The sequence below is a fragment of the Cherax quadricarinatus genome, chromosome 76 (genome assembly GCF_038502225.1).
Source record: "Cherax quadricarinatus isolate ZL_2023a chromosome 76, ASM3850222v1, whole genome shotgun sequence".
Lineage (NCBI taxonomy): Eukaryota > Metazoa > Arthropoda > Malacostraca > Decapoda > Parastacidae > Cherax > Cherax quadricarinatus.
Window position 1 is genome coordinate 4,960,649 of NC_091367.1, and position 11,846 is coordinate 4,972,494.

The 11,846-nt window shown below is 38.4% G+C and overlaps 1 protein-coding gene across 3 annotated transcripts; it reads right to left on the minus strand.

Moving 5' to 3' along the window:
* Positions 1 to 1,718: 1,718 nt before the first annotated feature.
* LOC128703612 (uncharacterized) lies at positions 1,719 to 11,509 on the minus strand. 3 transcript variants are annotated; one of them, XM_053798328.1, is made up of 4 exons: positions 11,299 to 11,436; positions 7,594 to 7,813; positions 6,428 to 6,634; positions 1,719 to 2,967 (listed from the first exon to the last, which is right to left on the minus strand). In XM_053798328.1, the coding sequence occupies exons 3-4, from the start codon at positions 6,582 to 6,584 to the stop codon at positions 1,907 to 1,909; spliced, it is 1,218 nt and encodes a 405-aa protein (XP_053654303.1). In that variant the 5' UTR covers positions 6,585 to 6,634; positions 7,594 to 7,813; positions 11,299 to 11,436; the 3' UTR covers positions 1,719 to 1,906. The 3 variants fall into 3 exon arrangements, with proteins under 3 accessions (XP_053654303.1, XP_053654302.1, XP_053654304.1); XM_053798327.2 differs by lacking the exon at positions 7,594 to 7,813 and having other exon boundaries at positions 11,299 to 11,507; XM_053798329.2 differs by lacking the exons at positions 6,428 to 6,634; positions 7,594 to 7,813 and having other exon boundaries at positions 11,299 to 11,509.
* Positions 11,510 to 11,846: the final 337 nt, after the last annotated feature.

Consider the following 11,846-nt stretch of genomic DNA (forward strand, 5'->3'; position numbering starts at 1 on the left):
ATGACTGGGTCATGATCAGGCCATGAACCTCCTTGAAAGGTTCTAGAGCAGCAACAATTGCCACATAAAACCCTGTGAGGGACTCTTGATCCAAGGAACTGAACTTACTCTCCCCTTCCTTGGATCGAACCTCAGTGCCTTCCAGGTGCTATATAATCACTAGAAAGTTAAAACTTCCTGATTAAAATGAAATTAGATGTTACACAATACAGTAGTGATTATTACTGAGGGAGAGAGGGAGATAAGAGCACTAAACCAGTATGAATACTACAGAGCATGGGCAACAGGAGGGAGTCAAATTCACTCAAGAGGAAGCTAACTCCTTCCTTGGATCAACAACCCTTCACTGGCATCAAGGCACATTTCAATAAGGGTGTATTACTGTAAAATCTAGAATAGGTATATTAAGTTTCTAACATTTAAATAACAGTGGAAACTAAGACTGACTGCAGAAATTTTATTTCACCACAGTGGCTATCAAGTACACATAAAACAGAAAATTGCATCTTATACACGAGGGCCTGGTATCTACACCACCTTCTTTTAGGTGTTCCGCATTTTTGTTGGCTGCGAATTGAATCATTGTTCATTATGTTCCATCCGCTGGCAAAAATCACCAGTGGATGGAACAGTAGCTTAACTGAAAACCAACGAAAATGTGGAACACCGAAAAGAAATGTTGTATATGCAGGGCCCTCCTGTACAGTACATCCGAGAAGTCAGGCATCAGGTGATGAAAGTATAAGGTATGAGGCATCAGGTGACGAGCAGAGAGCCACTGCAGCAGATCTGGCCCATGCTATGAGTGTAGATAAACTGAACATTTTGCTGTTTTTGTTCAATGGTGTTATTGAATTTAATAAATAAATGCTTCTGCTTTTTATCTTGTCATTTTCATGAAATTGAAGTGTTGTGTTCCACACTGAGATAAGAATGGGGGTCAAATGTATGTGCAAAAGCACCAGTATCAGCTGATTTTAATGGTATCAATATCAGCCTAAAACTGACCATTGGTATCAGCAAAAAATTTTGGTAGCATTTCACCCCTAATGTCACAGTGCTGGACGCAGGTGTTGTTTTAATTTGTCAACTCTACAGGTATTGCAGGAATAAAAATACCTGCTGGGTCAAAAATGTGAACAACATGATAACCACTTTCATCCCATGGTGTGGAACACAACACATCAATTTTATAGAAATGACAAGATAAAATGCAGATGCCTTGAATAGTCATTCATTATACTAACCAACATAACTGAACAAAAAATAGTAGAAAGTTCACATTATCCACAACCAGAGCCCACACTGTATCAGAAGACAGGAACAAACCTAGCATGGGCTAGTAGGTCTCCTGAAGTGTTGCTCCCTTCATAATCTGATGCTTTGGCCCTTTATACATTCAGCATCTCACTTTCCAGACATAGTTGATGAGTTGTGATTTTGTAGCGCTTTATGTACTTCGTAAAGCTGATCTGTGGTGAAAGTTGTACCCTCTGCAATGATCACCTTGCTCATCACAGTGTCATCATCGTGTTAAGGCTTCATGTTTCTGGAAGATGGCTGGTAGAGTTGTGCAATTTAGCATTATCCCACTTTGATGTATAATGAATTAATTCGCCCACAAAGGCTGGATTATTGCATTCATAAGAAAGTGCTAAACTCGTAAGTATTATACTACACACACAGGGAAAATATATCGAAGGAACAAAATACTGTGGTCACATTCATGTCTTTCAAACTATTTAATAAAATCAATTTAGCCAACCTCTTACATTCTTATGAGAAACATCATGCAGGTATTCAGTCAAAATAAACATAACTTTAAAAAGTTCTGAACTAAAAAAAAAATTTACACAATTTCTATAAAAATAAACACGGTTAAACTCTTAGGTGCCTTAGCTCAGGCTTATAAATCGAGCACCGTTTTCTTTTTTGGAATCCTCCCTGATCTAGTTGAATTATCAGCTGTTGTCAAGGATTTGCGCTTGATGGAAGTCTTACGTTGAGCAGATGAGGTGCCTTTAACAGGCTTGTTACTTGGCACAAAAGTCTTGCGTTTTACAGGCAACGCATTTTTGGGTCGAATTCTCTTTGTGGATGTGCTGCATTTCCCACGTGTGGCATCTTTTGGCAGAGTTGCTGTTCTAGAGGTGGGGAGCCTGGAGGGTGTGCGATCAACTGAAGGGCCGAGTCTCCTGGAGGCTCTCTGTACTGTGCTTGAAATTCGTTTTGTGGCCGATCGAGTCTTAATGCGTGTGACAGATGTGGATACCAAATTTGTGCATTTTGGTGCAGGTGTTGTGGAGATACAGGGTGAAGAATGGTGTTCTGAGGATGTACTAGACACTGTGGAAGTATTACAAGGTGTTGCGAGTGAATCTGCTGGATCAGAGGTAAATTGTCCTATACTAGTAGAGATGGATACTGCAGGATTAACTGGTGAAGCAGAATTAGTAGATGAAACAGCTAGTGAGGTACAAACAGAGAGAGAAACTCTAGGTGAAATATTAGTGAGGGAATCTGATGAAGCATCAGATGGAGTCAGAATGACCGATTCTGCAGAAGTGACACACTCGAGGGAAACAATGGGCGTGTCGATGGAAAAGTTTCTATGTTTTTCAGAGACGCAGCGCCTCTTGCAGGTTCTTCGTGATTTACCACTGAGAGATGAAGTGATTGCAGGTAATGGATCAGCTTTATCAACTTCTGTAGCCAAAGATGGCTGCAGTTTCAGCCCATGGTGCTTCCTTTCTCTAGCTGAAGTGACTGTGTTCCTTGGTGTTAATGACACGCTTGTGTAGTCATCAAGTCTAACAGTCTGACAAAATGCCTCATCCTTCCCAGCCACTGACTGCTTTTCTTTCTCAATAAGCTTTTCCACCTGGTACATGAGGGCTAAACCATACATATTTCCAACGTGCCTAGCTGCTTCCTTATCTTCTCCAGCAATCATTGGCAGCCATATATCTGAAAATTAGAAAAACTATATAAAAATATTGCACTATTACATCTGTTATAAAATACTGTATGGGTACAGGCCTGTTTAATTTTTTACATTTCTTTTCGGGTTCCACCTTATCGGATGACATCGTTTCGTTGTTGCCAGTTCTGGCAAAAATGCAAAATTTACAAAAATACATAAGCCTACAATATGCAATAAATGCAGCATACAATCCTAGACCTAATTTATATAGCAAGAAGCTTGAGAATTGACAATTTAAATTTATGCAGCCTAAAATTAAACCCATGTTAGTTGGATAACTAAATATCAATACGCTGTACTATTTCAAAAAATTGTACCCAACAACAAACAGAAATAATAATATTAGTGATACTGACAGAGAATTTTGACCATGTATGTTACCCAGTGCTCGAACCAAAAACAAAAGATATAAAACACACTAAAAGCAAAAATTAAAATTAAACAAAGGCCATGAACATAATATAATGCTAAAGAAATAAATATCATACCAAGTTTAAATAACCAACATCTCTTGAAAAAAACATTAAATTAATGTCAAAATACTCCCCTAAAAGTTCCCAGAGATCCCTACAGGCACCCTGGTGATTATAAAAATTACAAAGGTGGAAAGGCCTATGCCCTGGCCAAACTGTGTTGCACAGTCAGCAACATACCACAAGCTACAGAGTGCACAAGAGCACCTGCAAAAAGGTCACTATGGGAGAGAGGTGTGTCCTTCATGAAGAAGGAATAGGTTATCTAAATGATAAAATTTCAACTCCAAGATGTCAACATCGTCGTGTCTCTGCTTCAGACTGATCAAAGCCAAAGAAGCAAACACCTATCAGCACTGAGGGACTCAACATCTCAAAATTACCTCTCTATTCCTTAGACTGTCTCTAGCATAAAAGTCACCACTGTATTTTACTGAGCAAACCTGATGCCATCTAAATGTTTCATCAATGGAAATATCAAGGTATTGCATGTGATTACCTATCAACTTCTTGTTATTACATACCATCAGTGTAATACAGCCTCTCCTCACTCAGTGATATACTCATTTACCGACCACTTGGATTTACAACCAGCTCTCCAACTGGTTGGCCACTAGGAGCGGTGCTCCTAGTGGCCAACCGGTACACACAAAGTGCCAAAAGAAAAGTGATGGCAGAGCCACAGAGCTTGGAACTCAATAAGTGCATATTGAAGTGGTACCTACAATGACGTGGTAGTGGTATGATGGTTTTTGACACCGAATTGCAGAACTGGCTAGTGTGATGAAGACAACCCTGGTGTGCAATCTCTGATGGATGCAGAGATTGCAGAATCAGTGTTGCACCCAAAACATTCCAAAAGTAATTACAACAACCCAATTCCTCCAAGACCAAAACTTCAGCAGTAAGGGCAGGTGTCGAAACACTTTTGGAGTACAGTGGACACTCAGCTAATGATATTAATCTGTTCCTTAGAGCTCATCGTTAGCCAAAATTATTGTTAGCCAAATTAATTTTCCCCATATGATATAATGGAAATCCAATTAATCCGTTCCAGACAGCCAAAAGTATTAAAAGAAATCTTTTTTTTTTTCATGAAATATACATTTCCCTACAAAGAAAAGAAAGAGACATGCACAATAATTATATAAATAAATGCTAAAATGACACTTACATTTATTGAAGAGTACTGATGAGTGATGAGACACTGTTTTTCTTGAACACTCTGGGGTTTTCAGAGTGATACACGAGTGATGGCTTCACTTTGCAATCCCCACTAGCATTACAACATGAGAGTTAGCCTGTCTCTCATTGGCTTGTGTCCTGGGAGTGCCTTTTCCTCCTAATAATGTAGGTCCTGTTTGGCATTTTCTTCCAGAACAGGCCTGTTTCTTTACAATTAAACACTTGTTGGGGTTGGAATTTTTCAGCTTCACCATGTCTTATCACACTGTGTATGCCACTACAATTCTTAAATCTCTCAAACCAACCTTTGCTGGCTTTAAATTCACCAATATGAGCACTAGTTCCAGGCATTTTTTCCTGTTCACCTGGGTGCTAGTCGACTGGTGTGGGTTGCATCCTGGGGGACAAGATTAAGGACCCCAATGGAAATAAGTTAGACAGTCCTCGATGACTCACTGACTTTCTTGGGTTATCCTGGGTGGCTAACCCTCTGGGGTTAATTGTTTCTCGGTAATTGTTTCCCATTAAGTCACACCAACAACAGTCTCTCCACATCTTCAAGTAGTACAGCTGACAGTTGTGCAGCAACAGCTGACAGTAGTGCAGCAGCAGCTGACCATGGTACAGCAGCAGCAGCTGACCATGGTAAAGCAGCTGCTGACCGAGGTACAGCAGCAGCTGACTGTGGTACAGCAGCAGCTGATCATGGTACAGCAACAGCTGACTGTGGTACAGCAGCAGCTGACCATGGTACAGCAGCAGCTGACCATGGTACAGCAGCAGCTGATGGTGGTGCAGCAGCAGCTGACCATGGTACGATAGTATTTCTCACCCTATGTACTACAGGGTTGCCACTATAAACAATGGAATAATACAAATTGTATCGAATGTGTGCATGAAACCGGCCACCCTGGCTTGTAAACAATTACAGCAGGGCATATGAGGTGCTCGGGCTGGACGGACAGGTTCGGGACGAATCACGTTGGGCGAGTTTTTTGTTAGCCAGGCCAAAACTTTTACGCTCAGACACTTCATTGGGCGGATTTAACGTAATGTAATGCATTCATTAGCCGAGGGTCCACTGTATTTGGAGCATCCACTGCCCACAGCCCATTTGAAAAGTTATGGTCCTGTGGTCATTGAAATCCTGGAGGCTGTTATTCAAGCCCAGTGTCTGGTCCTACCACCAGATGATGCTAGACTCGTATTTTAAACCTACAACGCTGCCACCTATGGCGATATGACGGGGTATGGATGGCGATATGACGGTACAGATGGGCACTTTTTTCCCCTCACGTATCTGGAAACTGTGTGTTTCCGAACCAGTCTCAGCCAATATAGTTCGGATATGAGAGGTATCACTGTACATTCACGTTTGACTTATGACATTTTCGAATTACAATGGGTTCGTCAGAACGTAACCCCATTGTGAGTTGAGGACCACCTGTAATGAGTACAGTCTCCACAACAAAAAACTTGGGTGTGAAAGGCAGACAATTTTAGTGGTGATGTTGCAATTTAGGGAATCACTTGAACAGTGAGGTTGGCACCCTCCTGACAATACAGAAATTGAATGGGTGACAGTGAAAGTGCTTCCTTTGTGGGGTCACAGTGGTAGACAGTAAGTGTTTAAAAAATTATTTTGTACTGGTGGGCTATCAAAGCTCAAATCTTCATTAAAGTGCTACAATAATACTGTGTTTATTGCAACCACTGAAAACTGTTAAATATCAAGCAAAAAATCTGCATAAATCATCTGAAAAATGCAAGATAATACAATACTTACCTGACAACTTGGTTTCCCCACAGAGTGTTTTTCCGACATAGCCAACAAAGTTGAACAACAAAGTTGCACTCATCCCTAATTCACTTGTGTACAGCTCTAAATACTTCTCAACCAAGCCTTTGAAAAATGACCCAAGCTGTGATTCATGTTCTTCCATGATTTTTCTATGAAGAATATTTCTCTCGGGAAAAATTTGTAAATGCAGCTCTGAAAGATATAAGAGAAGTATCAGCATGAACAATTACAGTGCATCTCAAACTTCTATTTTAACATTAATTTATTTAAATGATACATATGCATTTTTTCTAGAATTTTTCCCCCTTTCGCGAGTCTTATGCCAGTCATTCTTCCTGCAGTGCCATAACCATCATTATGATCAATGAAATATATACAGTGGTACCTCGGTATATGTCCGCTTTGGAATAAGTCCAACTTGGCATACGTCCTGTTTGGATGGGAAAATTTTTAATTCGTATACGACCTTTGTTTGGAATATGACTTGTGTGCTAGAAATTGTATGGGTCAAAATGAGTCATGACACCGAAACATCCTGAGGAGAAGGCAGAAGCAAAGTTCTCTGGACAGATTTTTAGTAAAAGTCAAACCTGGCGAGCTTCAACCAGGTCCAAATAGGAAAAAGAGACAGAAAAGACAAGGGGTCTCTCCGTCCAAACAATAACATTTCCTCCTCCTCCTCCCTTCTCAGCACTATCCTAGTAGACACTCGACTTTTCAGCAAAGTGAAGTGAGGTTAAATTTGCATTTATTTCATCTAATTATTTTGTATTTATGCATGTATTTTAGTATTAAGCAGTGTTTAAATTATTTTTATACAGCCCCATCAATGTATAATATGCCAACAGTAACAGGATTTTTTTTTTCATGGGAACGGATTAATCATTTTCCCTATATGTATTTCTTATGGGAAAATTCATTTGGTATACGTCCTGTTTAGTATAAGTCCAAGGTCCTGGAATGGATTAAGGACGTATACCGAGGTACCATTGTATAGTACTTTGACATATGCAATACATGAGTGGGAATAGTTGAGTTTGAGTTAACCTGCATAGTATGGGCCAGAAGCCTACTGCAGTGATCCCTAATTGTTTCTTTACTGTATCTGATGCAGAAAAAAAAGAAGAAATACAGTATATGATTATACATACCTGGAAAATACCGGAGGGCCTAGCACCAGATCGGCACATTACCATAACATACTCGAGCAAGAAATTTGGTAGTGTCAAAGAGATACAGTGAAGAGCAGGGGCACCATGGGCACAGTAAGAGAACAGTGTCCCAACATCCATGGTTCAATACCCACTACCCCTGCCAAGTATGTACCAGATCAAGGAGGGTTTAACAGCTATGTAGTGGGCCAGCAACAACCTGTACATCAGTGGTAATACATAATATTCTCTGGTGAACGAATCATCTTCTCAGTAAATGCTATAAACCAAGTTGTATCTTATTCAGCAACAGCTCGGTTGAACAGTCAACAGTCAACAGTTGAAGAATTGAGACACTTGTGCAACACATGGGAATCTTTATTCCCATGTGTTGCACAAGTGTCTCAATTCTTCAACTTGTTGGTTTTCAAAACCATTCACCACATAAAAGCCCAGTCACAATTTTATCAATGCTATATGCTTTCAAGTTGTTTCATACGTACAGTACTTTTTTTTTCAAGGCCACATTGTCCTCTAAAGTAATGACACTCATGCATAAGTGACTTAGTTAATCTATAGGTAAAAGATGGTATCTAATACCGATTAGAATGTAAATAAGATATGTATGCAATACCAGGCCCATAGCTACAAGGAGGAACAGAGGTGGTGCTACCTCCACAATTTTTTTTCTGTGCCTCCCTTTATTTCAGCTGTGATGGAAGCTTTTGAGATACGAACAGCTAGAACCAAATGTCAACTAGCAACTACAGCACTTTCAGTCAGAGTATAAATTACAAACCTGGAAACTAATGGCCTGACATGTTATATTATTTCTTAATTAACATTGCATTCAAGGAAACTGGTTAGCCAGACCTGAGTCCTGGAGGTGGGAAGTACAGTGTCTGTACTCTGAAGGATGGATGGGGATGTCACATGGATGGTTATGTACAGTGTGTTTTTGCATTGCCCTTTCTTGCAAATGTTTTTAAATGAGTATTTTCTGATGTGGAAAATTATAATTGCTAGTTTCATTAATTTCTTAATGCCAAGCACATAATAATGGTCATAATTAAGTTAGTAGTTAAATGTATCCAAGATAAATCACTCCATTCCTGTAAACTGGAATTCCCAAACTGCGTTACACACAGCCCAAGGAAACACAAAGGGATTTTTCAGGAGTAAGCAAGAGTTATTATACATAATTTGTATTTATTGTCATCTTAGATTTTTAAATTGTTCATTTATTTTCCATAGTTTATAGAGAGAAAAATAACCAAATACTGAGATTACCTTTTTTAATAAAAGAGTATTTCAGTGTTATGTGTACAGAAAAAGTACATCAATATTTGTATATTCTTAGTGATAAAATATGTATACAGTCTGTGTGTTGCTTATACTGACTTCTTGAAGCTTATCAGAAGCACTTATCTTCCTTCTATCATGAAACTAGGTGTTACTTCCCAGATTTAAAAGAAGAAAATGCAAAACAGATGCATCATCTACTCACTCCATGACAAATTTGTAGATTTCAAGGGCCAAAGCCTAGCTGACAAATACGCAAGAGTTTGCATTAGTGGGGAAAATTGGAATGGGGACCTGTTATATGTGGTGTGCAACAAGGGCTAAGTGTTATTACCCATTTTGTTCACAATCTACATAAAAACACTGATGAGGGAATAAATAGTAATAAAAGTTTGCTGGTGACACTAAAATAGGCCATCGAATTTCTAACGAGGACACAAGAAAGCTGAAGGATGACATGGATAAGCTGATGTTGTAGTCGGAGAAGTGGCAAATACAGTTCAATGCAGACAAGTGTAAGGTACTAATCCCATAAAAAAGGAAATAACTAAGGAACTTATAATTTAAATAATGTCGATCTCAATCAAGCTGAAAGCAAAAACAGTTAAAAGTTCTGGTTAGCAGTAATTTAAAGCCAAGACAACATTGCATAAGTGTTTGCAATAATGCTAATAGAATTCTTGTCTTCATGTAAAGAAGTATTAATAACAGAAGTCCTTCCTCAGGTTATACTTCAACTCTATTATTATTACAAGCATAACTACATGCTAAATGCAGAAGGGCCATACAGTGCTGACTTAATAAAGTGGATTCTATATATTAGAAACCCTTCCTACAAAAACAGGCTTAGAATTAGAGATGATATTATTGAAGTGTACGAATGGAAAACAGGAATAACGATGGGATATACATAGCGTGTTGCAAGTATCTAAACAAGACAGGACTCACAGCAATGAATTAAAGTTGGAGAAACTTAGATTTAAAGAGGATACAGGGAAGTACTGGCTTGGTAACAGAGTTATTGAATGGAACAAACTGCCAAGTACCATCATTAGTAAGTTTATTTACGTACAAGCACACACAAGTACAATTATCATACATAGCAATATGTGTAAAATTACCTGGGAAACCCCAAAAAAATCTAAGTGAATTATTTCCATTGGGGTCCTTGTATTTCACTTGGAGCTTGAAATATAGAGTGGGTGTGGATGGGTAAGTTTATTTAGGTACATGTACACATAAGGACAATTATCACACATAGTGTAAATTACCTAGGAAAACCAAAATATGTTGGACAAAGTGACTTATTTCCATTGGGGTTCTTGTAGAAACTTATTATTTAAACCTTTAAAGTTAAAACAGCTAAGTAACTCAATTGTGTGAAAATTATTTACAATAAAAGGAGATATACTAGGAATAAGGTAAAATGAGTTATTTTCATTAATATTACATATGAATTATGTAAAACCTGCCTAGCATGGGCCAGTAGGTCTACTGCAGAGTTCCCTCGTGCTTTATGTTCCCATCGAAGCTTCAGATCAAAGAATTAAGCAAGTTTACATAGGCACAGGTACACAAATACAATTATCATATGTGTAAATTAAGTAAGTTTATTCAGGTGCAGGTACACATAAATACAGTTACATAAATTATCATACATAGCAGCATGTGTATTATTATTATAATCAAAAAGAAGCGCTAAGCCGCAAGGGCTATACAGCAGCAGCATGTGTAGAGAACCTGGGATAACCCAAAAAAGTCAGAGTGACTTATTTCCATTGGGGTCCTTTTACCTTTTTATTATAATATAAAGGTTATATTTTCTTATTATTCTATAATGAAGATATCTAAGTACAATTATCATACATATTATCATACCCCGAAGGTAATAAGTGACCATTTTTGGGTTATTCTGGTAGGTAATCTACACATACGCTGCTATGTATGATAATTTATGTAACTTCACACTTACACTCACTCATTTCACCATAAACAGAAATATTAATCTCAATCTTAAAATAATGAATCCTGTGATACTCCAATACTGAAACTATGTACTGTGCCAAAACAAAAGCATTCACATTGCTAAACTCACAAACTAGTATTTAGTCACTTAGCCATAATACCAACTTACCTCATAATTTGTAATATTTTACAATTAAGAATAAAACTAAGTATGCCCGAAATGCCTAGCCATGCTAGGTGTTCTAGTGGTACACTCTGTAATCACAATTTTACTACATGTAAACCAAACAATAACCAAATTTCTGTAAACTCAGCATTGTAATCTTTATAGAGAATAAACTTTGAATTTGAATTTGAATTTGAATGTATACCTGGAATAAACTTATTTATAGTGTAAGTTACCTAGGATAACCCCCCCCCTCCCCCAAGTCATATTACCATTCTCGGCGGCATATTTAGCTATGGCGGCCAGCCAGTCCTTGCCTGGCACCCCTGACACCTGGCTCACCACCCGCCTCGCCTCCTTTAAGAAGAAATTCTTCTTCTTTCCGCGAATTTGTTGGATTTCCTTGTGAGGCGGTGTGGCCATGATGACATTGTGGCCCCTAAACCACTTGCAAGACCTCCTGTCATTGGCTCACTACCTAAGACGATCTCTCATTGGCTCCTCACATCAGCATTATTTTGACAGGGATCATGAGTATATAAGCTGTTAATAATAATAATATTTAAAAAAAATTATGTAGAATATTTGAAGTAGTAGAGATAAATAATTCATGTTAAACACTAAACCCATGTGGGTCATTCGGTGCAAGATGTGTAGGCTTGATCCTCCGTCTGTTGAGTGACATACATTCGCTTCCTATTTATATACGTTTAGATGCAATATTAGTAGTAATGGTAGTAATAGTAAAAGTAGAATAAGAAGCAGAAGTAGTAGTAGTAATACAGTGTCCCGTGGCTTAGTTGGCAACGCACTTGCTTCA

Coding starts and splice junctions, on each gene's coding strand:
- LOC128703612 (XM_053798327.2), bottom strand. CDS start 11,449: ATGGCCACACCGCCTCACAAGGAAATCCAACAAATTCGCGGAAAGAAG. Junction 6,635..11,298: donor TAAATATGCCGCCGAGAATG/GTAATATGACTT, acceptor TATATCTTTCAG/AGCTGCATTTACAAATTTTT. Junction 2,968..6,427: donor TGGGGAAACCAAGTTGTCAG/GTAAGTATTGTA, acceptor TCTAATTTTCAG/ATATATGGCTGCCAATGATT.